The sequence below is a fragment of the Sturnira hondurensis genome, unplaced genomic scaffold (assembly GCF_014824575.4).
Source record: "Sturnira hondurensis isolate 20B ecotype Veracruz unplaced genomic scaffold, ASM1482457v3 Scaffold0005220, whole genome shotgun sequence".
In the NCBI taxonomy this organism is placed as follows: domain Eukaryota; kingdom Metazoa; phylum Chordata; class Mammalia; order Chiroptera; family Phyllostomidae; genus Sturnira; species Sturnira hondurensis.
Window position 1 is genome coordinate 3,999,027 of NW_028077851.1, and position 27,440 is coordinate 4,026,466.

General features: G+C 39.2%; 1 protein-coding gene across 1 annotated transcript in view; it reads left to right on the forward strand.

Annotated features, from left to right (window-relative positions):
- The window catches only part of MAP3K15 (mitogen-activated protein kinase kinase kinase 15), a 93,795-nt gene that overhangs the window by 12,447 nt on the left and 53,908 nt on the right, over positions 1–27,440 (forward strand). The window contains exons 4-6 of the mRNA XM_037046357.1: positions 6,406–6,599; positions 13,154–13,322; positions 15,167–15,273. Of these exons, the coding sequence (XP_036902252.1) occupies positions 6,406–6,599; positions 13,154–13,322; positions 15,167–15,273 (470 nt within the window). The remainder of the gene's footprint in view (positions 1–6,405; positions 6,600–13,153; positions 13,323–15,166; positions 15,274–27,440) is intronic.

The following is a 27,440-nucleotide window of genomic DNA, read 5'->3' on the forward strand; positions in this document are numbered from 1 at the left end:
TGGTGGGTGATTACCTTGCCAGAGAGGAAACATAGGGACATAACACCTCTCCTTTCCCCTAGGGAAATTACTAGAAGATGAGATATTCCATCCAATACTTGTAGAAGGAATTGTTTTAAGTACACTAGCCCTTATTTTCATTTGTCATGTCCTAAAGCCAGAGTTCATGGTTTTTAAAAAGGAGAGTTAAATTTCCAAGCTAGGATATTATTTAAAAAGCACCTTATTAAAAAGCTAATCTGGTTCTCTGATCCTTGGACCAGGTAGTTATTTTTTTCTGGAAAGCCAGTGAGATTTAACATAAACTCATTGTTCCAATAAAATAGCTATCTGTGTAATCCTAATGAATTGGAAATTCTTTGAGAAACAGACATTGGCAATATTGGCTGCATTGTCTATAATACTGGAAGTCTTTTACCTGGCTTAACAACCACAATTAGGCCTGGGCTTGAGAGTAACAATATATCCTGGTCCTTCCTACCTGCCTTCTTCAGTTTGCTATGGCTTGAGATCCAGAATGATCAAAGATGATATAGATTGCTTAGGGACACTTTGGTGAAAGGACAGTTAAACTTCTTCTTTCTATATCTTTTGGGTTTTCTGAGTTCAGAATCAGAATTTCTACCACTTTTAATAATGAAGGCCCAATTTCAAACAAGAAGGCTACATCCCATAGTAGATGGAGAATGTTATTTTATACATAGAATATGATTTATGTAAAAATCTGCCTTTTGAATATTTATTTTATTAGTGTAGCTATTTTTTTAAAAATTTTTTATCTCATCTTAAATTTCCTGTTCAAGTGGTTTTTGTCTTTTTTTTCCTACATGCCATTTGGGGTACCCTGGAAGTATGGAAGTATGAACCACAAAACTTTTCTCTGCACCTTTTGATTGTCATAGGAGTAGTGTCACATTTCACAGGGCCACTGTCAGAACCAAAATATAAATATTTAATTTCTGTTGCCAATTCAGTAAGTCGTTGGTGTCCCGTGATACTCATTCATTTCCTTTACATTGATATGTAATTTACATACCATAATAGTCACCATTCACTCGTGTTTGGGGTATTTTGTTTTTCGTTCATCATGACTTTATTCTTTGGTTAAGGATATTTCAGAATTAAGCTGGAATGGCAGTGGCAAGAATCCTGAGAAGGGGGAGGAGGACATCATATTTCCTCGGTTCTATGGTTTTCTGTGGGCCAGTTAGTAAATCTTGCTGCATCTCAGTTTTTACCTCCTCTATAAAATGAGATTAATCAGGTAATTACGGAGATTCATGCCAGCCCTGAAATAATCCTGCCCTTATGAGAGCCACTGGGTTGTTTGCACAAAGCAGGTGGATGATTGCAGTAGCTCGGTTGGCACTACATGGCATGTCTTCAACAAGAATATCTTCATTTATCTCTAAGTGGCAGAATAGCCTGATTATCCAGTTGAAATTGTTATTTACCTTTTGTATATTTGTTCCTCTTATGACCAGATAAATACAGAAAAGTAGCATTGCAAAGTGGTATTTGCTTGATCTTTTTTAAAAGTGTATTTCCCTAATTGCATGTGTGCTGATTTTAAAAACTGTCCTTTAATTGACTAGAGATTTATATCTATTAAGCTTAAACCTTGTAATCATTTTTTAGTGCAGCACCCCATTTGGATTTTATTTCTTAGTAAATTGACTTTGTCATACATAGTCATGTTAAATAATTTTTAAAAAATTATTGTTCATTAGCTCCCTAAGTTCTCTTGGGATCAATTTTCTGTGCGTTTTTACTTTCCGTTTTCACTAATGATTTGCAGCCCTTTTGCATTATAAGATACAAGCTCCAAAGTACCACATTCTGCAGCAATCAATGTCTGTATTATTCCGTGAGTGCTTAGCAATCAGTTTCTCTTAGGTAGTGTGAAACCATGTTCCATCTGGCTTAGATGTTTTCCTGTCTTCTGAGTAGGCCACTTGTTGATTGATTACATGTTTATATTATAAAAAATGTTCTCTGGAAGGTCAAGCTGAAAGTTTCATTATGAAGTCTATTAGGATAAATTCTTACACATTTTATTTGTTCCAAAGAATTAATTTATAAAATTTGTGTTGTTATTGACCCACTTTTCTACCTTCTGCTAGCCATAAAGAAAAATATGTGTTGGTGTGGTAGGTTACCTTGTCCTGGCCTTCCTGGAACCTTGATGTTGCATAGGAGCCAGCTCAGGGGCAAGTCCTAAGCATCCTTGGTTAGTGGCCATGATTGAACCCAGTGAAAAATTAGGTTGAGACCCTGACACAATCTGCTCTCCTGGGCTGTCCTGGAGAATGCAGGCAACTGTTATGCAGGGAAATCTTTATATGTGACGCCCACAAAAGAAACTGATATTTTAGGGCTGGAGGTAGGATGTTCTCTGTGGGAGAAATCTGCTTAAGAATCCAGAGAAGGAGCTCTTAGATTTCGAGGGAACCATGGGACTCCTTTATTGGTCTGGAGGTGCCTATGGACCCCTTCTCAGAATATATCTTAAAATGCTTAAATAAATATAAAGGACTACAAAAGAGAACAATTATACTGATAATATAGTTATCAAAATATTTTAAAGGTGTATATTGTAATTTATGTACTTTATTAATGTCTCAAATAATATCAAACATCAGGTCGAAAATCTATCATAATTTTGGAGTAGTGATAGGTATAACAGTTATTTTGAGGTTTCTGCACGAACTGTAATGTGCTATGAAAAACTAGAATTTCTGTTAGTGACAAAGTCCCAGGTCCTGCTAAAGCTAAGATGTGTTACCTATATCTCTTTCTTTAAACAAACACGTACTTTAAATTTTTATTTATTTTTTAAGACAGAGGGGAAGGGAGGGAGAGAGAGAGGGAGTGAATTATCAATGTATGGTTGCCTCTCACTTGCCCCCTGACTGGGGACCTGGCCTACAACCCAGGCATGTGCCCTGACTGGGAATGGAACCAGCAACCCTCTGGTTTGCAGGCTGGCACTCAGTCCACTGAGCCACACCAGCCAAGGCTCTACATTTCTAATTAAAGACAAGGCTAATTTCAATGAAAGGCAAATGATGACAAAGATATAACTTTTTTTCTCATTTAAGTCCACAGAATCCCAAGAATTAATGAACTCTTGATTCAGAACTCCAGGTCTGTCTGGTCTGAACATAGCTAATATTTATTGGGTGCCTACCATGTACCAGGGCCATGTTTAAGCCTTTATCACCTAACAAAGTTGACAGTATTATTGCTCCCATTTTAAGGATGAGAGAACTGAAGTTTAGATAGATAAGTACATTTTTCTGGGTCATCCATCTAGTATAGAGTGGAGCTGGAATTCAATTCTTGGCCATTCAAATTTTCCACCATCTTACTGTGCCTGGGCTGGAATGATATTAACTGCCTGTTTCAATATTTATAAGGTATTTCTTTTCCACCTAACTTAGCAAATGTGAAAAAAAGAAACACTACCAAGCTCTGCTGAGAGGATGAATAAATTAAAATGCCTTTGTACGTTAATGGTGGGAGTGTGAGTTGCTCCATCTTTTTTTACTGCAGCTTGGCCACACATATCAAGAACCTTAAACTTGGTCTAGTAATTTCACTCCTGGGAAGCTTCTCTTAGGAAAATACCACATTATAAAGATGCCATATGCAAAAACGCTTATTTCAATGTATAGTAAGAAAAAATTTAAAACAAAGTTAAACAATAGGAGAATGGCTAAGTACACTTTATATATATACACACACACACACTATATAGTACTATATATACTATCTATAAATTATATAGTGCTATATTATATGTATAATATAATATGCATTATATATATTCTATACATAGTACTATACTATATAGTACTATATAATATATAATATAGTACTATTGGTATATATACATATAGTACTATGTAGCACTATATTATATATAGTACTATAGATGTATATATAATATAAAGTATATATATTATATATAAAATATATATAGTGTATATTTATATATGTATAAAGTATATATACTATATAAAGTGTACTATATTTTATATATAAATTATATTATATAATCTATATATACACACACACACACATATATACATGTACATACATATATGTATGTGTGTATATATATATAGTTTTACCAGATGGTATGTTAGACAGGCATTAAAAATTATGGCATTTGATACTGTTGTATAATCAAACTTTTGTAATAGTAGCTTTTTAAAAACACATTATTTAATCTAGTGATGAAATAGGACAATCTGTTCATGGTGGTGAAATTGTAGATGGTAGAATTTCTGGAAATCTCAGTTGCTAAGTTAGGAACTGAAAACTTAAGGACAGATTCCACCCTTCCCTAACTTCACAGTGTCAGGGACCAGTGGCCTTTGCTCTCTGACCTCACTTTATCAGAATCATCCATTTTGGGAATACTGGAAGTGTTTGGAATAAGGGTTTACATACTATTGTACCTAGCATACTGTTTCTTATGTGCCTATATGTAGGAAACTAAGCTGCCTTTGTAAAATTTGTTTTAATGAGCTTGATTATTGAGATGTGTTCATTTATAAATGTAACAATTACAAATATCCAAGCCTGGTTCACTATTGAACATGTATTACACTAATCAGTGGTTTTTCTTTCTAATTTCTGGTCTCCCCACAAATAAAAGCCTAAACAGGTGCCATCATTTGAGGGTGTTTGGGGCCTTTTCTTCTTTGTAAAAACAAAAGTACAACATTCAAGAACTTGTGTTTTCATTGGGAAATTTATGAATTGCTTTTTTAAATGTAGTTATTACCTCCAGTTTCTTTTTGTAAAATTTCTTGAAGTTTCATATACTTTATGAAAGATTGTCTCAAAGGACTATTTTTACTTTCTCAAGACTCCAGATTCCTGCTATCTCCTCAGTCCTATTCATTAAACGTGCTCAGTTGCTTTGAAAGTTCATGTCTTCCCTCTTGTTCTATTCATTTTTCTCTATGGCTAAATATTTGCTCAAAGGATCAGGTGCCCTGTCAGCTGTGGACAGGCCTGCATCAGCCTCTGCTGCTCTGCCCACCTCAGTCACCATCTGTGACAGCACAGAGCATGCATGTGTTTGTCAAAATCTTAATGTTTCACACCTCATTATTTAGGATTTGAGGAGGACTGAACCAAAGTTTGCTTTTTTGCTATTTGGAAAGAATAGGTTTTCTAAAGGGAAGATTATAAACAAAATTTCAGCAGAAATGTTTGTTTTGGAAATAGTATTAGGATGTGTAAGAATTCTGTCCAAATAGATAGGATTCTTGGACCTTCAATTTGCCTGTCTGTAGTGGAGGTTCAGGGTTATTTAGTTTTGTACTTTCATTATTATTACTTTTTACTATGTTGTATTGTTTAAAGAAGCTGAGAGAAGAAAGGAAAATTAGTATATATTGACAGAGTTTGTTATATTAACCTTTTTAAAAGTTTACCATTTCTAATTTTTTTCTATTTGTTTTTGTGGTAGAGTTTCTTCCCTACAAGTGGGAACTGGGTAGAGAAATGGAACCCTGGTCCTCTTGACCACACTTGCCTGGAAGAGAGCTTCTATAACACAGGGCTATAGTGAATGAAAATGCTGTTCTCATCCTAGAGTGAAGGTTAGGGGTGAGAAGGAGCCCCATATTCTTGGCTGTACCTGCCCAGAGTAGAGCTTCTGTCACTTTGGGCTGAAGGGTAGAAGAAGAGCAGGTTATAACTCAAATGCTAGACTCTCATTGTTCTTACCAAGTAAATTTGCTTGAATAAATGTTTCTCCATTTGGTGTGTATTCTTCAAGACAATTTATAGTGACTTAAAATGTTTTTTAAAAATAATTGTTACTAGCTATGATTTTTTCTCTGGGGAGAAGATCTGAGGAGCTCCTCATACCCCTAGTGTAGCTCTAGCTTTTTGAAAGTAGCGATCTTCAGTTTTTCAAAGATATTTTACCTTCTAGACTTCACCGATCCACATATGCCTTTCTCCCTCCGAGTCTGAAATGTGAAGGCTTTTTTTTTTTTTTGCCATAAACTGAACCAATTTCAAGTAGAAGAACAAATGTATGTCACACATGTATTTGTAAATAGTTCCCCAATGTTGTAAGTTTTTCCCAAGGCTTCTGTTTCATATGAGATCATGGCATTTGCATAGTTTTCTCTGAAATTAATTAATTTAACTTTGAATAGGCAGTATCCCTTATTTGAATTTTTATCTTGGCAAAAGTGTATTTCCTAAGATATGTTGATATTATGCAAAAATTCCTAGATAACTGCACTAGTTTTAAAAATTAAATATAAGAACAGATGAATTATTTCTGATGCCATATAAATTCTTTAAAACTTAGTGCAGGGATAGTAATTAAAAGTTTGTAATTTTGTGAAACCTCTTTGTTTTTTTTTTCAGGCATATACTGGAAATTATTATATCATCTCATACAGCATTAAACAGTGTACTGATCTCGCTTGCAGCCAGAGTGACTTCCAGAGGCTTTCCTCAGAGTACGTGCAGCCTGACTTGGTCACCGTCACTGGTCCCCTGTGCGTGCCTCTGTTGGACAAACTCAGCAGCCTCCTCAAGGACATCTGCATGACCTCATGGTAATTCCCCTCAGCCGTCAACAACCCTGGGATCTTGGCCACAATCTTTCCTTCACAGTCATGGATGTGCCCTCAAAAGACATAGTGTCAAGAGAATGGGGAATCCTGGCAATCATTTTAAGTCGTCCTGAAATCTATTGTTTCCTACACTGAGTTGGGCCATTGAGGTATAGCCAAAAGAGAATAAAACTGGAGATAGGAGGTCAGGGTTGACTCTGTGTCTGTTCTCAACTCTCTGCGTGACCTTCACAATTTCTCTCTAATCATCTATCATATAAATGATTTTTCTTAATGTTCTGAGAGTCAGTGTTTTAAGATAATTTCTGAAGATGATTTCCTCCCCTCCACACTACATTCAGTTATTGAGGTTTTAAAAATGCCTTTAGAATGGTCACTCTGACCATAAGTTTTTCTACTACAAAGGTCGGGATGCAGTGAGTCCAGCTGAAGCCAACCTGACCTCAGGATGTCCTGTGTTCTTTGTAGATTGATGTTGGATAAGGTGGAGAATACTGATTCAGAAGTGGGCAGGTTTGGGTTTGAATCCTAGCTCAAGCAATTCGTTGGCTGTGTATCCTTGTAAAGTCAGCTAACCTCTTTGTTCCTTAGTGCTTAAGAAACTGTGCCTTAAAATGTTCTTGTTCTAAAACTGAAGGGCAGAAAAAATAATTTTACTTAACCAAAGGACCCACTTATTTCACTTGTAGCCAGTGTAAAGGATTTACTTCTGTAAATTATGTCACAAGGAGAAGAATTTGTCCTTCTAAAACAAGTAAAAATGCAAAGCACTGGCTGAATTGGCTTGAAATGTAAAGGACCACATGTCCCACTTTGGCTCACATCATGATTCCCTGAACTATGGAGTGTAACTTCTGTAGCATTGGTGTGAGGTACACTCTAGTTAACAGTCTATTCTCTTTTTCTACCCCATCACCACTTCTCTGGACACAAACTTTCTTCTACAGACTTTATGGGAAAAGAAGACTGAAAAACCAGACATCTGTGACCACATGCCGACATAGAAAACAAATGGGGAACTTTTGTGGCACATTCCTGGAAAACCTCATTTAATCTCACCTTGCTATCTACCATCTTACTAAACGAATATTTTAGTAAGGAAAAGTTTATGAAAAAGTCTAGTATTATCTTCTCAGATCTTACAAGGGGACAGTCTAGCTTGAATCAGCCAGATGAGCAAGGTATTTTCCAGAAGTGGACTCAAATTTGTTTCTTATTCAGTGTGTATATGGATCAGAAGGAAAACAACTCTTATGATTTGGTTTAATTTTAAAAGACTTGAAGTACCTGTTGGTTGATTCCACCCCTTGAGCTGGCAGATACCTGACAATGGTTAGTGAGAGGGTAAATGGTGCTTATGATTTACAAACATCCATAATGAAGATGGCAGAGTTGTTAGCTCAAGTGCCAACTCTTAATTGATAAAGGCTACCTGGAGCCCTGTGATAAAAGGGGATTAGAAGCCACTTCCAAGTTCACATTAATTAGTAACATCTTCCCTGGTTGGCAGAGCCAGAAATGGCTGCATGCTTATTACATATATGATGTCCTCAAGCCATACTCAATTCAGTGTTTTTGTTTATTTACTTAAAAGTTACTGTTCTTACTAGGTTTCTTAGTTTATTAAAACTATTTTTCAGAATTACCCTTGAAAACAAAACCAAAGTATAACTTTTTATTTGTCAGGCTAAACTAATGACCCATTAATAAATTTGATGCCTTTATAGTTCACCAAATGAATGATGGCTGTCATCCAAGTTAATGACTCATAGATTAATAATAGAGTTTTATGCTCAATAGTAGAATTTTTTTAAAGATTGTATTTATTTATTTTTAGAGAGAAGGAAAGGGAAAGAGAAACAGAGGGAGAGAAATATCAATGTGTGGTTGTCTCTCATGCGCCCCATACTGGGGACCTGGCCCAAAACCCAGGCATGTGCCCTGACTGGAAATCAAACCGGCAACTCTTTGGTTCACAGGCCAGCACTCAGTCCACTGAGCCACACCGGCCAGGGCTCAATAACAGAATTTTAAACACCGGTATAATTTGCTAATTTTCTTATCATTGGGGTGATAAGCAATAGACAAATAAGGAAATAAAAGATTAAAGCAATGCACTGATATTTTTATATCACAGTACTTTCTGTGGAGCATCACTTCCTTCTTTAAATGTTTAATACTTCTTATTATCAGGATTAGACCAGGCTGTGTATTATATACACACTTATTTGCCATAGTTTTATAATTATTTATTTATTTTTATTTTTTAATATATTTTAGTGATTATACCATTACAGTTGTTCTATTCCCCCCTTCATTCCCCTCCACCCGCACACTCCCTCCCCCACCATTCTCCCCTCCTTAGTTTATAACCACGTGTCTCAAGTTCTTTAGATTCTATATTTCCCCCACTATTCTCGCCCTCCCCCTATCTATTTTCTACCTACCATCTATGCTATTTTCTGTGCCTTCTCCTCCCTTCTCCCCCTCCCACCCCCCTGTTTCTAACCCTCTATGTGTTCTTCATTTCTATGGTTCCACTCCTGATCTAGCTGTCTTCTTGGTTTGCTTTTGTTTTAGGTGTGGTTGTTAATAACTGTGTGTTTGCTGTCCTTTCACTGTTCATATTTTTCATCTTCTTTTTCTTATATAAGTCCCTTTAGCATTTCATATAATAAGGGCTTGGTGATGATGAACTCCTTGAACTTGATCTTATCTGAGAAGCACTTTATCTGTCCTTCCATTCTCAATGAAAGTTTTGCTGGATAAAGCAATCTTGGCTGTAGGTCTTTGGATTTCATGACTCGGAATACTTCTTTCCAGCCCCTTCTTGCCTGTAAGGTCTCTTTTGAGAAATCCGCTGACAGTCTGATGGGTACTCCTTTGTAGGTGACTGTCCCCTTATCCCTTGATGCTTCTAGGATTCTCTCCTTCATTTTGGTCTTGGCTAATGTAATGATGATGTGCCTTGGTGTATTCCTTCTTGGGTCCAACTTCTTTGGGACTCTCTGAGCTTCCTGGATTTCCTGGAAGTCTATTTCCTTTGCCAGACTGGGGAAGTTCTCCTTTATTATTTGTTCAAATACGTTTTCCACTCGTGGCTGTTTCTTTCCCCCTTCTGGTACCCCTATAATTCGGATGTTGGAACGTTTAAAGATGTCCTGGAGGTTCCTAAGCCTCTCCTCATTTTTTTGAATTCTCATTTCTTCATTCCTTTCTGGTGGGATGTTTCGTTCTTCCTTCTGGTCCATTCCATTGATTTGAGTCCCAGTTTCCTTTCCATCACTATTGGTTTCCTGTGCATCTCCCTTCATTTCAATTAGTTTAGCCTTCATGTGTTCCTCTAATTTGTGACTATGTTCCTCTAATTTGTGACTATAATCTACCAGTTCTGTGAGCATCCTGATAAATAGTGTCTTGAATTGTGCTTCTGAGAGGCTGGCAATTTCTCGGTCGCTTAGAGTTATTGGCTCTGGGACTTTGAGTTCTTCTTGCACCATCTTTTGGGCTGTTCGTGCCTGTTCCGTAGCAGGATCGAAGCCCTAAAGTATTCACTAGAACAGGGCAACTCAGTCGCTGGGTTGTGACGTGTAGGTGGGGGCGGGGTCAAAGAGGGACAATGGCTTCCTGTCTGTCGCCGCGGCCCAGCGCCGCAGCCACCACCGTCACCAGGCCCACGCGTTTCGTTCCACTGCACGCGAGTGTGCCACCGTCGGCAGCCCTCCACCACTGGGTTCGCCCCCTGGGGCCTGTGTGGTCCGTCTCACTGTGCGCGAATGTGCGACCGTGGTCAGTTTGCCCCGCACCCCGACTTCGCCTAGGTCGGGGGATCTGTCCTGCCTGACCCAGCTCCGCTGCTGGCTCCGCCTCTCTTACCGTCCCCGTTGAATGGTTCGTAGTTGTCGGACTTCGTATAATTCTGTTTTCTGGTCTTTGGGTGTGTCCTAGTTCTCCAAACCTTTGTTGTGTTCAAACTTGGTTGTGGGAGAAGGCACAGTGTTTCCACCTATGCCTCCATCTTGGCGGAAGTCTATAATTATTAAAAGTAATAGTTTTGACTAGCTATGGACTTCCAGTCAAGATGGAGGCATACATAAACACACTTTGCCTCCTCATGCAATCACAGTAAGAATTACACCTAGACATCAAAACAAATAACACTCAGAACTGCTAGAAAATGGAGCTACATGGAAGTACAACAATCGAGATTTAAAGAAGCCACATTCATCCAGACAGGTAGGAGGGGCAGAGATGCAGAGATGGGCAGAGATGTGGCGTGGCACAGAGAGATGGTAGCAGCGGAACAGGCAGTCACACATTCACATGTGGTAGGTAAAAATCAGGAGGGATACCTTGAGAGCAAGTGATCCTAGCCCCAGGCCAGACCACATATCCCAGGCTTCTAGCATCAGGAACATAAAGCCCCATAACTTCTAGCTGTAAAAACCAGTGGGGTTTGCAGCAGCAGAAGAAACTGGTGGATCTTAAGGAGACTCTACTTAAAGAGCCCACACAGACTTAAAGTGTATGAAGACCCACCCCCTCTGGGATTCAGCACCAGGGCAGCTGCTAGAAGGGTGCCAGTCACACAGGCCAAGTGCCAGGCAGACCTCCAGAAACTAGGCAGTGGCATTGTCCCCTCTCTAAGCCTTCCCCCAATACAGAGCCACAAAGCAGTGAAGCAGGTTGCTCTGCCTTGGTGATTACCTAAGTCTCCACCCCACAATTTACAGGTGCCTTGTTTATAATAGGCCATGCTACTAAGACGGAGTCAAAGCAGCTCTACCTAATACACAGAAACAGACATGGGGTGGCTTCCAAATTGAGGAGACAAATAAATATGGTCCAAATGAAAAAAAAGAACAAAACTGTAGAAATAGAACTAATCAAAATGGAGATAAGCAATCTATCAGATCACTTAGCAGATGCAAAGTTTAAAACACTGTGATGCAGAGTTCAAAGAGGATGCTCACAGAACTCATTAAATGTGGCAACAAAAGTAAAAAGACCCAGGTAGAAATGAAGGTTATACTAAGTAAAATAAAGAAAAATCTACAGGGAACCAACAGTGAAGGGGTTGAAGCCAGGGTCAGATCAATGATTGGGAATGTAAGGAAGAAATAAGCATTCAACCAGAACAGCAAGAAGAAAAAAGAATTTAAAAAAAAATGAGAGGCTTAGGAACCTCTGGGACGTCTCCAACTGTACCAACATCTGAATCATAGGGATGCCTCAAAGAGAAGAGAAGAGAAAGAGCAAGAAATTGAAAACTTATTTGAAAAAATAATATAAGAAAACCTCCCTAATTTGGTGAAGGAAGTCGGTATATAAGTCCAGGAAGCACAGAGAGTCCCAAACAAGTTGGACCCAAAGAGGAGCACACCAAGACACATCATAATTAAAATGCCAAAAGTCAAATAGATATTCTTAAAAGTAGGTATAGAAAAAGCAGAGAGTTACCTACAAAGGAGTTCCCATAAGACAGTTAGCTGATTTCTCAAAAGAATCTTTGCAGGCTAGAAGGGAGTGGCAAGAAGTATTCAAAGTGATGAAAAGCAAGGACCTACAACCTAGATCACTCTATCCATCAAAGCTATCATTTAGAATGGAAAGGCAGATAAAGTGTTTCCTAGACAACATAACACTGAAGGAGTTGATCATCACCAAGCCATTATTATATGAAATGTTAAAGGGACTTATTTAGGAAAAAGAAGATCACAACTATGAACATAAAAAGGGCAACAAACTCACAACTTTCAACAACAGAATCTAAAAAAAAACTAAGCAAAGTAAACGAAATATGTACATGTGACGTAAGAGTTTTAAAACTACTTTCTGGCTACCTGACAATTGTGAAAGCTATTAGTAAATAGTAATATGTCTGTTCAGATATAAAACAAGTTTATCTTTAAAACAATGGAATTCTCACTAGAATTTTTATACATACAAATAAAAAACTAAGCAAATGAGCAAAACAGAAACAATCATAGATATGGAGCTCATTTGGAGGTTTATCAGCTGTAAAGGGGAAGGGAGATAATGGGGGGAAAGTTACAGGGATGGAGAAGCATAATTGGTTGGAACAAAACAGACGGGGATGTTAAGAATAGTATAGGAAATGGAGAAGCCAAAAAACTTACATGCATGACCCATGGATATGAACTAAGGGAGGAAATTGTGGAGGGAATAGGGGTACCAGGCAGAGGAGGACAAAGGGGGAAAATTGGGACAACTGTAACAACATAATCAATAAGATATATTTTTAAAAAGTAACAGTTCTTATGTGTTCTCTTTTTCTAAAGACTATTATTTAATTGAACGTGCTGTTTTTTAAATGAAGAGCCTAATTTTACCCTCTATACTTAACTCATTTCAGCTACTTAATGGGTTAATAGTTCTAACACTTGACAATGCCCAGTCTCCATGAAAAAATTACTTGAAAGGGGGACAACAAATTTAAATCACTCTGTGGTCCTAAGTTGACCTGGATGCATGCGTGGAGATGCAACCTGATGTTTTCATGTTTCCCTCTCCAGTTCTTATTATGAAGAAACTTTGTTAAATGATATCCAGAGAGCCAGAGAGAAATACCAGGACAAAGAACTGGCGAAGGAGCTGGCTTGGATCAAACTCCGCATAGATAATACCGAAGTTCTGAGTTCAGACATCATCATTAATTTACTGCTGTCCTACCGTGATACCCAGGTATGAAAACACTTATCTGAGACTAACACATACTGACTTCTTCCTTGGCATGAGACATTCCTTATATGAACTACTCTTACACTAGGTAGATGGTTAGGCAGCTGTTTTATAGACAAAATTGGTTATGTGGCTAGGTCATAGGTCATGTAGTATATCTGTTGTGGTACAAATATTGGAGAAGGCTTTGTCCTATCAGATGGGCACTCCAGCAAAACAACCAGAAATCCAGAATTTAACAATTTATATGCACTTTAAGATAGGTATTGTTCTAAGCCCTCTGTGAATCTTAATTCATTTCTTCCTCATCACAAAACTATAGGGTGAATACTCTGATTATCCCCGTTTTACCAATGAAGAACATGAGGCACAGAGAAATTAAGTGACTTTCCCAAGGTCACACAGCAGTTGGTAAAGTCAAGGTTCATACTGAGGCAACTACCTACTTTGTCCTTGCTCTTAACTCGTCTGCTGGGTTGCTTCCTTTAGGGCATTGTCACTTCCTTCTTTGTTTACCATCACCCATCAGTAATGGGGAGAAAAGAAGTAGCAGGTGCACATCCATGACCCAGGGAATGAAAATGTTTATTCTAAGCCAGGTGTCAGAGACTTCTGGAGAGTTATTGAAACAGGGTTTGTGGGATACAGTACCCTGATGAAGGAAATCAGGCATCTCCTCCCTCCAAGTTGAATGATATTGAGCCATTTCTAAGGATGTCTTGCCTTCCTCCCTTTTGAGGAATGTACAAAGGCAAAGTACCTTATCTGCATAATTCCAAAGCCATATTGAAGATTGTTGCCTACAGGTCCTTAAAGAGAGAGGTGTCGATTGTGCCACTAGTGATAATCTAACAGATACATTTAACTGATTTTAATAGGATTATAACAATTATTAGATTATGCCCCCTGGGACAAGAGAATGGGGATAACCTTTTTTGAAGTCTTTGTTCCTGAGCTGCTGGCTTCCTCCTGTCCTTCCCTTCACATACCTCTTCTTTTTATAACCTTCCATTGGTGGGGCTCTCAGGTTCAAAGGTGAGCCAGAAGCTTGAATACACAGCCTTCCCTTTCCTTGGGCAATTGCATTCGTGTGCAGAGCCACAAAACAGGCATGGGATTTTGTTGGGAAGTCCTGTGCTGTGCCTGGCTGTCAGCAAGTTGGCCAGTAGCAGTGATTCTAAGCCTGAAAGGGTAGCAAATGGCACCACTCATAGGGGACCCAACTGAGACAAACGTGGTAGCAATTTTCCCCTAGGTTGTTATGCAGTGGTTCTCAACTAGGGACATGTGGCAGTTTCTTGGGACATTTTTGGTTGTCACATCTCAGAGGAGGGGGGAGGGAAGTGCTCCTAGCATGTAGTAGCTAGAGACCAGGGATACTGCTTAACATCCTACAGTGTACAGGACAGCACCCCATAATACAGAATAATCCAGCCCCAAAATGTCAATAGTGCCAAAGCTGAGAAACCCTGGCTTAGATGGATTTGTTAGTTTCTAGTAAAATAGGAAGGACTCAGATGTTTCTTCCCTTTATATGGCGAGCGACTACAAGATTTCTTGTATGTTTATGGCCAGCTTATTTTAACCCACAGCTGTGCTGGTGGTGGTAACTCTACTGCTGGGCTGTAAGTAACTTCAATAAATGTAGTCTCTACCTGGGTGGCCATGTGCCCATCCAAACTTGGTTACCATAGGTTTGGAAGATAACTAAAGTTTGCCACATTCAACTATGTATTTAAATACCTAGGCTGTCTCACAGCCTGGGTATTTAGTTGTAACAACTTTTCAGAAAATCCTATGAAGATTTGTGTTTCCTGTCTTTCTCACTTGGGACCTCTTGCCAACAGGACTATAATGCAATGGTGAAGCTGGTAGAAAGACTGGAAATCCTACCTACATGTGATTTGGCCGATCAACATAGTATTAAATTCCACTATGCATTTGCACTGAGTAGGTAAGGATGATAATGAGTTTTGAAACATGCCACCTGTTATATTCTGCTTCCTTCATTTACTCAACACAAATTGCATATAAATCAGATCATGTGTTCAATGTCAAGTTTATGAAATGGGCCAGAAATGAAAATGTCAAGGTTATGAAAATGGACAAGGTCTTGGTCTTCAGGGACTTTGTCTTTGGAACATATATTCTAGCTGTGAGGTCAGCCATGTAGCTAAATCTCACTAGCTTAGAACGATACAGGTCTTAATAAGGTTTGTCCAAAGTGCTATGGAAGCATAACAGAGGGAGGAAGTCATTCTTATTGGTCATTTTCTGGGGTCTTTTGGGCTGCTATTTGAATACTTAATAAGAATTACCTCATGGACAGGAGAAGGTGTGGGTTGGGGGTAGTAAAAAGGCTATTCCACTTGGCCAGAACAGAAGAGTGAGCATAGAGTTTTTCATGTGCAGTGTGTGTCTTCAGAGAACAGGCAGTGTAAACAGAACACAAGTTGCAGGTGAAACAAATGCATAGTAAGGCTCAGCATGGAGGATGGGACTGTGTCTTGAAAGGAACTTGTATACATGAATAGGGAGTTGATAGTATCTTGTAGACTATGGGGGACCAGTTTCTTTTTTTCCTTTTTTTTATTAAATACTTTTGAATTTTATTGTTGTTAAAGTATAGTTTTCTGCCTTTCCCCCTCTTCCCCACTACCCCAGTCATCCCCACCTCCTTCCCCTGTTTACACCCCTCCTTGTTTTTTTTTTAAAGATTTTTATTTATTTTTAGAGGGGAAGGAGAGAGGGAGAGAAACATCAACGTATGGTTGCCTTTTGTGCATCCCCTGCTGGTAGTTAGCCTGCAAGAAACCGGTTTGCAACCCAAGTTTTTGTCCATGTGTCCTTTATACTTGGTCCTGTAAACCCTTTATCCTTTCCCCCATTATAACCTCTGATTACTGTTGGCCTGTTCTCAATTTCAACGTCTTTGGCTATATACTTTACTTGCTTGTTTGTTTTGTTGACTAGGTTCCAGTTAAAGGTGAGAGCACATGGTATTTGTCCCTCACCGCCTGGCTTATTTCACTTATTAGCATAATGCTCTCCAGTTCCATCCATGCTGTAGCAAAGGGTATAAGCTCCTCCTTTCTCTCTGCTGTGTAGAATTCCATTGTGTAAATGTACCATAGTTTTCAATCCATTCATTTACTGATGGGCACTTAGGTTGTCTCCAGCACTTGGCTATTGTAAATTGTGCTGCTGTGAACACTGGGGTGCATAGGTTCTTTTGGATTGTTGTTTCAGGATTCTTATGATATAATCCTAGCAGTGGAATTGCTGGGTCAAAAGGCAGTTCCATTATTAGTTTTCTGAGGAATTTCCACAGTGTTTTCCAGAGTGGCTACACCAGTCTGCATTCCCACCAACAGCACAATAGGGTTCCCTTTACTCCATATCCTCTCTAACACTTGTTTGTTGATTTGTGTATGATGGCCATTCTCACCAGTGTGAAGTGATATCTCATGGTGGTTTTAATTTGCATCTCTCTGATGGCTAGTGATGCTGAGCATCTTTTCCTATGTCTCTGGGCCCTCTGTATGTCCTCCTTGGAGAAGTGTCTGTTCAGGTCCTTTGTCCATTTTTTTCATTGGTTTGCTTGTCTTAGAGTGGAGTCATGTGAGTTCTTTACATAATTTGGAGATCAAACCCTTGTCTGAGGTATCATTGACAAATATGTTTTCCCATACGGTTGGTTCTCTTTTCATTTTAATGCTGTTTTCCTTAGCTGTGCAGAAGCTTTTTATTTTGATGAGATCCTATTTGTTTATTCTTTCCTTTATGTCCCTTGCTCTAGGGGACATAGTGCAAATATTGCTGTGTGGAATATCTGAGATTTTCCTGCCTATGTTTTCCTGGACTTTTATGGTCTCAACGACTTATATTTAAGTCTTTTATCCACCAAGTTTTTGTGTATGGTGTAAGTTGGTTATCAAGTGTCTTTTTTTTTTGCATGTAGTTGTCCAACTCTCCCAACACTGTCTATGGAAGAGGCTATTTTTGCTCCATTTTATGCTACTTCCCCCTTTGTCAAATATTAATTGACCATAGAAACTTGGGTTTATTTCTGGGCTCTCTGTTCTGTTCCATGTGTCTGTTCTTATGCCCATACCAGGCTGTTTTGATTTCGGTGATTTTGTATACAGTTTGTTATCAGGTATTGTGATCCCTCCTATAGGGATCTTCTTTCCCTATAAAGAAGTATATAAATTTTTGAAGTGTTTGTTCTATATCTGTGAAATATGCCATTGATACTTCAATAGCATTGCATTGAATCTATAAATTGCTTTGGGTAGTGTGGACATTTTGATGATGTTAATTCTTCAGATCCATAAACATGGTATATGTTTCCATTTGTTTGTGTCTTCCTTAATTTCTTTCTTCAGTGTTGTATAGTTTTCTGAGTACAGGTCTTTTTACCTCCCAGGTCTTTTACCTGCCTAGGTATTTCACTTTTCTTGTTGCTATATCAAATGGAATATTTTCCTAATTTCTGTTTCTGATATTTCATTGCTGGTATACAAAAATGCCTTTGATTTCTGAATATTGACTTTGTATCCTGCTGTTTTGCCAAATTTATTTATTAGGTCAAGCAGTTTTTTGGTGGAGTCTGTAGGATTTTCAGTGTACACTACCATGTCATCGGCAAACAATGACAGTTTTGTTTCCTCTGTTCCAACTTGGATGCCTTTTATTTCCTTTTCTTGTCTGATTGCTGTGGCTGGGACTTCGAATACTATGTTGAATAGAAGTGGTGAAAGTGGACAGCCTTGTCTTGTTCCTGATCTTAGTGGAAAAGTTTTTAGTTTTTGCCCATTGAATATGATGTTGGCTGTAGGTCTCTTGTATATGGCCTTTATTATATTGAGCAATGCTCCCTCTACTCCCACTTTGCTGAGTGTTTTAATCATAAATGGGTACTGTACCTTATCAAATGCTTTTCAACATGTATTGATATGATCATGTGGTTTTTGTCTTTGCTTTTATATGATGTATTATGTTCATTGATGTGCAAATATTGTACCATCCTTGCATCCCTGGGATGAATCCCACTTGGTCATGGTGTATGATCTTTTTAATGTATCGCTGGTTGCGGTTTCCCAATATTTTGTTGAAGATTTTAGCATCTGTATTCATCAGCGATATTGGCCTGAGGTTTTCTTTCTTTGTCGTCTCTTTATCTGATTTTGGGATTAGGATGATGCTGGCTTCATAAAAAGAGTTGGGGAGTCTTCTGTTCTTGGAGTAGTCCTTAAAGGATAGGGGCTGGCTCTTCCTTAAGTGCTTTGTAGAATTCTCCTGTGAAGTCATCCAGTCCAAGGCTTTTGTGTGTTGGGAGTTTTTTGATTACTGCTTCAATTTTGTCAGCTGTTACTGGTCTGTTCAGGCTTTCTGTTTCTTCTTTTTGGAAGATTATATTTTTCTAGAAATTTGTCCATTTCACCTAGGCTTTCACATTTCTTGACATACAGTTCTTCATAGTAATTTCTTACACTCCTTTGTATTTCTGTGGTGTGAGTTGTAGTCTCTCATCTTTCTCCTTTTTCTTTAGTGATTGTGCTTATTTGGATCCTCTCTTTTTTCCTTTTTTAAGGGTTATTTATTTAGTTAGTTAGTTTTAGGGAGAGGGGAAGGGAGAGAGAAGGAAGGAGAGGGAAAGAAATATCAGTGTGTGGTTGCCTCTCACATACCCCCGACTGGGGACCTGGCCTGCAACTCAGGCATGTGCCCTGACTGGGAATTGAAGTAGTGACCCTTTGATTCACAGCCTGCGCTCAATCCACTGAGCCACACCAGCCAGGGCTTCTTTTTTTCTTGATGAGCTTGCTTAAAGGCTTGTTGATTTTGTTTATCTTTTCAAAGAACCAGCTCCTAGATTAGAATTGTGCTTTTAATCTCTATGTCATTTAATTCTGCTCTGATCTTGGTTATTTCCTTTCTTCTACTTATGCTGGGCTGTCTTTGTTGTTATTCCTCCAGTTCATGTAGGTGTAGTGTTAGGTTGTTTATTTGAAATGTTTCCATCTTTTTTAGGTAGGCCTGTATTGCTATAAACTTCCCTCCCAGGACTGCCTTTGCTGTGCCCCACAAGTTTTGGGTTGTTGTGAGTTCATTTTCATTTGTTTCCAAAACCTTTTTTATTTCTTCCTTGATCTCATTCTTGACACATTCATTGTTTAATAGCATGCTGTTCAATCTCCATGAGTTTGAATGTTTTTGAATTTTTTCCTTGAGATTGGTTCCTAGTTTCAGTCCCTTGTGGTCAGAGAAAACTTTGGTATGACTTCAGTTTTCTTGAATTTGTTGAGGCTTGTTTTGTGTCCTCTTATGTGGTCTATCTTTGAAAACGTCTCATGTGCATTTGAAAAGAATGTGTATTTTGTTCTTTGGGTTGGGATATGTATAATATCTCTATACGTATTAGTTAAGTCCATTTTATCTGGGACATTGTTCAGTGCCACAATATCTTTGTTGATATTTTGTTTGGAAGATCTATCCATTTTTGGCAGTGGGGTGTTGAAATCCCCTACCATGATTGTGTTGTTGTCAATAACTTTCTTGAAGTCCTCCAAGATTTTCTTTATGTATTTGGGTGCTCCTATGTTGGGTACATATATATTTACAATGTTTGTCTTCTTGATGGATTCTTTCCTTGAGTATTATGAACTGACCTTCTGGGTGTCTTTTTATGGCCCTTTTTTTGAAGTGTATTTTGTCTGAAATGAGTATTCCTACCCTGGCTTTATTTCCCTGTCCATTTGCCAGGATGGAATGTTTGTTTCCAACCCTTCACTTTCAGTCAGTGTAGGTCTTTTGTTCTGAGGTGTGGGTCTCTTGTAGGCAGCATATGTGTGGGTCATGATTTCTTATCCATGCAGCTACTCTGTGTCTTTTGATTGGAGCATTTAATCCATTTACCTTTAAGGTTATTATTGATAGGTACTTATTCATTGCCATTTTTTGTATCTGTGTTCCTCTCTCACACTCTTTTTCTTCCTTTTCTTAAAGTAGACCTATTAGCATCTCTTGCAGAGCTGTTTTGGTGGAGGTGTATTCTTTCAGCCTTCTTTTGTCTGGGAAGCTTCTTATTTCACCTAACATTTTATTTGAGAGCCTCGCTGGATAGAGTAGTCTTGGTTGTAGGCCTTTGTTTTTCATTACTTTGAATATTCCTTGCCAGTTCCTTCTGGCTCAGAGCATTTCCATTGAGAACTTAGATGCTAGTCTTATTTGGGCTCCCTTATACGTTACTTCCTGTTTCTCCTTTGCTGCCTTTAAGATTCTTTTTTTGTCTTGGAATTTTGCCATTTTATGAAGGCAAAATTATGATGTGTCTTGAAGTGGGCCTCTTTGGGTCCCTCTAGAATGGGACTGTGTTTCCTGGATTTGTGTGACTTTTTCTCATAAAATTAGGGAAGTTTTCCATCATTACTTTTTCAAACAGGTTTTCTATCCCTTGCTCTTCTTCTTCTCCTTCTGGTGGTATCCTTATTACATGGATATTATTACATTTCATATTGTCTTGCAGCTCTCTTACCACCTCTTCATTCTTTTTGAGTCTGTTTTCCTTTTCTTGCTCTTTCTGGGTGTTTTTTACTACCTTCTCTTCCAGCTCACTGATTTGATCCTCTGCTTCATCCAGCCTGCTTGTAATTCCTTCTGGTGTGCTTTTTATTCCCAAGATTTTATTATTCATTTCTTCCTGGCTTATGTTTATAGTTTCTCTATTCTTTTTCATACTGTTGGTTCTCACTCAGTTCCTTGTAGCTATCTGTGAGTTCCTTGAGCATCTTTATAACCACTATTTTGAATTCTATATCTGATAGTTTGCTTAGTTCCATTTCATTTAGCTCTTTAATGGGGAGTCTTTCATTCCTTGTGATTACATGTTCTTTTTTTGTCTCCCCATTTTAGGTGACTTTGTTTCCTCACTTCCTGTTGTTTTGCTTTGCTACCTGTCTTTGTAGGCTGAACTTCTATGGTAGGAATTCTATGGGGTTCAGTGGTGTGGTCTCTTTGATCTCCTTGTCTGGATGCTCTAGGGTTGCCTTTTCTTCTGTTTGTTTGGGCTCTCTTGTTGTACTTGAGTTTGTACCTTTTGGTGGTTCTTTGTTGGTTATGTCTCTCTTCCAGCAGGTATACTGTTGTTCACAGCTCCCACCTATTCTGGTATGTGATCAGTGGCAGGGGGTAGGCAAAGTAGATTAAGACAGCAAGAGTATTTTATGAGATTTAAAGTACCAGCAAGTAGAGAAGAGATAGGAGATTCTTTGGATAAGCATAGTGTTAACTGTGATATTTCACCCAACTAGCCACTTTTTATAAAAGGTGAAAGGGAGATAAGACTCTTTTTTGAGGGGAGGAGGATTGTTGAGCTGAATCCAGAAAACAGCACTTGTGCAAGGTTAGACAATGAGATATAGTGAGAGTAAAGGATAGAAAATAGGTATAGTGTAAGAGAGAATAGAGGTAACCACAAACTAATAATGGTCAGGATTAAAGTGAAGTGGGATAAGATCAGGAAGGGTTACTGGGTAGGATGTACAATTGTATGGAACAACAGTTATTTATAATAATACTGGAACAGCAATTATATGACAAGAAATTATGATTTGGATAACCAGAATAGAAAGTACACGATCAAGAGTAGTGTGTTGCTGGAACATGAGTGAAGTGAAAGGAGGAAAATTAAAATACAATAAAGAGAGAATAAGGAAAACCAGTCAAACAATGCAATTAAACAGATAAATAAAACAAGGAAAACTAAACATATGGAAGAGAAATTTAAAAAATACTAATAAAATAAAAGTGGTAAAAGTAATGAAAAAATACACATAGACAATAAAATACCAGCTCTATGGAATAGCAAAGTGACATTTGTCTCAGTTTCTCAATTTTGGGGGTTAGCCTTGTGCTCCCCATTTGGATCTGTCTCTGTACCCATTGTAACTCCAAGTCTTATTGTCTCACTTGGGGGAAGAAAAAAAGGGGGGGAAAGAGGGAGGAAAGGAAAAAAAGTTTCCTGCTGACTTTAAACCCATTCAGTGAGTTCTGCTGGTTTTCCTGGATGCCACAGAAGGAGGGGGGCTGGTCTTCACTTTTCTCCATTCCTATGGTTTTGAGAGGATGGGGACCAGGTCTGGGCTGCAATATTCACAGTTGCCCAGCCTTCGGCCCAGGGCCCCCACAAGCAGCCAGGCTCAAATCAGACACTCAGTCTCTGGGCGTGCAGCATGAGTCAAGCTCAGGCCGCTTAGTCTTGGGCATGCGGCTCCAATCAGCCACTCAGTCTCTGGGTGCACGCAGCTCAAGTCACCCATGGGCGAGCCAGCCGCTGCTGGAGAGCTCCTAACAAAGCAGCTGCCTGCTGTTCTTAACAAGCACATGGCTTTTCACACAGCCCAACTTTCCTGCCAGACTGGAGACTGTCTGAATCAGGGTCTGACACAGCCCAACTCCTCCCTTCTCCAGGTGTCACCCAGCACCCCAATTTCTCTGGTGCCAGCATCCACAGTCCCAGTGGATGTATACTGTCTCTGTGTGTCTCCCACTCCATCTCTGTTCCCCCCAGTGATTTCCAGCTACAGGTCCTTCCTGGTGCTGAGCTGCCCTCCTTGCTCTGGTAGAGGAGGGAGCTGGTGATCTAACTCTCCTCCCTATACCCTGCCCAGCAGCCATAGTAGCCTAGGTCTCTGTGCAGGTCACAGGTGCAGTCTCTTCACCGTGTGTTTTCAAATGTCCTCCACAATTTTTGGCCTCCAAACTTCATATAAACTGGGATTCTTTTGGTTGTTCACTCTGTTCCTCAGAAGATCAGCTAGGTGATCCAGTGGGGCACAGGGAGAACTGGGTTCTGCTCCCACCTACCTCATCGCCATCTTTGTGGGAGAACAGTTTAAACAGCAGGATTAACATTGTATGATAGGAAAAGAGGGTGCCATCTTCATGTATTGGTAAATCTGAATTTTGGAATAATAATTACTGGGCTAGGTAGAGTGTATAAGACTTGGAAATTTCAGCCTGGAGACCATGAGCCTCAAAAGCTCACATGCTAGGGGTTTCAGCTAAGATGATGTAATAAAGAAAGCCTAAATGCAGTGCTTTAAATTTGATTGCAATTTCTCTCTCACATAGCACTTTAGAGGTGACTAGACCAGGCTAGTGGCATAGCACTGACCAGGAGTTGATCAGGGATCTGGCTTCTGACCATTTTGCAGCTCTTTCATTTCTAAGAGTATTGTCCCCTTTTTCTAGCTCAGTCACTGATACTCTGTGCTCTAGCCTGTGGAAACGGGGAAAGGGTAGAATCCCAGGGCAAGTAATTTCCTTTAAAGCAAGTGGAATTTGCACATTCCACTCCTACTCACATTCCATTGGTGAGAGCATAGTCATGAGACCCCATCTAGCTGATAAGGAGAGCTGGGAAATGTATTCTTTAGCTAGGTGGTTATGTGCCCATCCAAACTCTACTACTGTGGAGTTGGAGGATAATTAGAAATTTGCCACATTCAACCTCACAAATCCCAGATGCCTAAATGTCTTAGCCTTACATTCTCCTTTCCTCCCCTGTTAAGATATAAGCAGAGGAACCGCATTAGGCGATTCTGGTAAGAACCATGCCAAGGTACACTTCATGTTAGGCCTGTCCTCTGCTGGGGCTAGGAATGATACTGAATCATACAGCAGAAAAATCTGGAAGATTATTCAAATTTGGCTTGAGAGTCAGAGTTCTGACACCTTCTTAACCTTCTGTAGTTAATGTCTTCCTCAGAGAATGAATCAAGTGAGGGTTGGAGGTTATCTGAGTTAGAGGACTCTAGTGTCTGGTTTCTCAGAGACCTGGCTTTGCTTCTGCTGCTGGATTAGGCTATAGACTGCAGGCCTGGTACTGGCAGCATTTGTAGGACAGTAGCAACACAAGCTGATGGCTTCAGGAGTCTCATGACACATTTGAAGTCATGTCTCTCTTTTATATTTAAGTAAAATGTACAGATGGTGAAATGCATAGATTTTAAGTATAGAATTTGATGAGTTTTGATAAATGGATATACCCATGTAAACAGCATGCCTATCAAAATAAAAATCATTTCGATCCCTCCAGAAAATTTCTTTGTGCACCTTTGCAAGCAATCCCCACCCCTCCATAGGCAACCACTGTTGCAGCCTCTCTCTCTGTAGATAGGTTTTTCCTGTCCTTGAACTTCATCTAAATGGAATCACACAGTGTTTGCTCTTTTTTTTGTTTGGCTTTCACTCAGCATTGTTTGTGAGGTTCCTCCATGCTGTTGAATGTATCAGTTTATTCACATTGCTGTGGAGTATTCCATTGTATGAATATGCCACAGTTGATTTCTTCATTTTACTGCTGATACACCTTTAGGTTGTTTCCAGTTTAGAGTTACTGTTAACATGCCGGTATAACATTCATTTGCATGATTTTTATACACAAATGGACATGCTTCTGTTGGGTATATAGTATATGCACGTGTCCTGCTGTAGTACACACTACTAGGATTTTGTAGTACACAAAAGCCTGACAAACAGTGGTCATCAGGATTTTGATTCCTTTGGAGGGGGAAATCTTCATGGTCTCTGTGAAAATGTGCCTGTTCTCTCCCCAGTAGTCTTTAAACTCAGCAGCAGGGAGTGTTGGGAAAAGCATCTTCAGTAAGACTGAAAAAAAAAGAAGTCCTGTAACTCCTTTCCCATAAAGTAGTGGGTTCCACTTTTATTTATACTTAATTATACTTGGTTGACTCTCGATCTATAAGGATTAAATAAGTTATCACTGGTGCAGTTCCTGGAAGAATGCCTGGCACACCTTCAGTGCCATAAAAACAGGAGTTTGTTAAATAAAAACTAAGAGGGCCATTTAAGTCATTTGCCATCATGTCTCTTCTGAAATCAAGTAGAGGTAGCTGATGTCCAACAGAATAAAACTAGCGGATTACCATCCACTTAAAGTAGTAAAAGAGTAAAAAAATGTTTAGGAAAGCAAATCAGTATTTTAGAGAAATGGGTGTGGCAACATGAAGTGATCCCAAGACAAATACCTCTCCAAGTTGGAAACAGAATGTCTGGGTTTGTACACCAGAGAGCCACCTTTTTCTCTGACCATGGGTCTTTTCCTTCTCACCTGGTTGACAAAGGCAGTGGCTCTGTATAGTAGGCCAGGCAGGGGCCTCAGTGCCAAGAACCTCATTTTCTCCAACCAACTAGGGGTTTTCTGTAGAATTACTATAATTACTTCACTTACATATGTGATCTGATCCTGAATTTCACGTTTTTGCTGTAGGTATAACTTGGCTAGCTGTCAGCATAGTCATAGTAGGATTTGTCATTATGTACAGTTTTGAGGAAGTTTAGGGACTTACCTTGTACTAATAGAGGAGAAATTGGTGGTGGGAAATAGTGATTTTTTTCCTATATTACAGTTGACCTTTAACTCTTAGGAACTGGAGCAAATCAGGTCCATAAATTAGTTACTAAAGGTTAACAGTAATGAATAGTGTTTCACCCTCAGATGGCAAGGGCTCCCTCTTATTAGAAAAGCTGTCTTGAGCTGGCCAGCTTTCCTTGATACCTTCCACTTTACGCATTCTGAAGCCCATTCAAGACTACTTCAAGTTTCCAGTAAGCAGTTAAATGGCTTGCCTCTCTGTGGCATGAAATCCTTTATAAACAATTTTTATTTGTTGCTGCTTTTACAGACAAAACTTTATTAAATAAGCTATTGCAGCCAGAAGATTCCAGGAAGTCAGCAAAAGAATTGTCTGGAAGAATAAAAGAATCAAAGTCCTAGGTTCCTAGGTTAAGAACAACAGAGCTTGCCTGTCACAAAGTAGGAGTGTACTCATTTTACTCCCTGCATCTTTGGGTAAAGACCTCCAAATCCAGCAAAATTCAATTAATTGAATTATTTAGCAAGTGGAGGGGAAACTGAATGCATGACACATTTATTGTAATATCTAATACATCGCTCCAAAGGTAAAGAGGAGTCACGGAGAGAAGATACTCCGTGGGCCCTAGAAATGTATGCAGAGAAGATACTAGATGAATGTTACTAAATGCAGCCCACACAAAAGGGGCTGCAGGCTTGTACAGAACATAGAGCAGTCACCTCAGCCTCAGCCTCTGAGCCATCCATGCTAGTCATTGCTCAATAGAGAGATACCTGTCCCCAAGAGGGCAGTGTGGGTTCATTGTCTCTGCAGAAACCACTGGCTTCCTTTTCTTTGTCTCTTCCGTTTATGTTCACTGTTTAATCTCACCATCTTAGTTTATGTGTTTATGTAAATAGCCATTCTTTATAACATTTTTGTGAAGTAGAGAAATGATTACATCCTCCCATTTTTGAAGGGCATTTGTTTTCAGGGATCTAAAATCATGTTGCAAAAGAAGGATACATATTTATGGTGATTGTTTTCCCGACCACGAAGAGAACCAGAAAATCTGTGAGCTTACAAGAAATCATCTTGTCCAAATCCTTTATTTTAGAGAGGAGGAAGAAAGAAAGGCAAGGACCTAAAATATAACAGCTGGTCAATAAGAGAGCGGGGACCAGAACTCCCTGATATTAGCACAGTACTCTACATCTACTAGTTTAATAATATCATGGCATAATCGGTGAAAGTCCTCCCAGAAAGCTTGATCTTATATTTGTTTTCTGTGAAAGATAACCAAAACCATCCACAGACCACTTGGAATTGGAGGGCTACCTTTGATATGTCCTGTTTTGTCATATATGTTGAAATTGGATGGTAACTAAGTAGTGAAGCCACTTTCGTAATACATACTTTCTTTTTTACAACTGTTTTAAAAAATTTATTTATCTTTAGAGGGGGGGAAGGGAAGGAGAAAAGGAGAGAAATATCAATGTATGGTTGCCTCTTGTGCGTCCCCTGCTGGGAACTGGCCTGCGACCCAGGCCTGTGCCCTGACTGGGAATCTCACCGCGATTGTGTGGTTCACAGGCCCGTGCTCAATCAACTGAGCTACACCAGCCAGGGCTATACTTTTCTTCAAAGATTTTATTTATTCATTTTTAGAGAAAGAGGAAGGGAAGGAAAAAAACATCAATGTGTGGTTGCCTCACATGTGCCCCCCCTCCCCCACCGG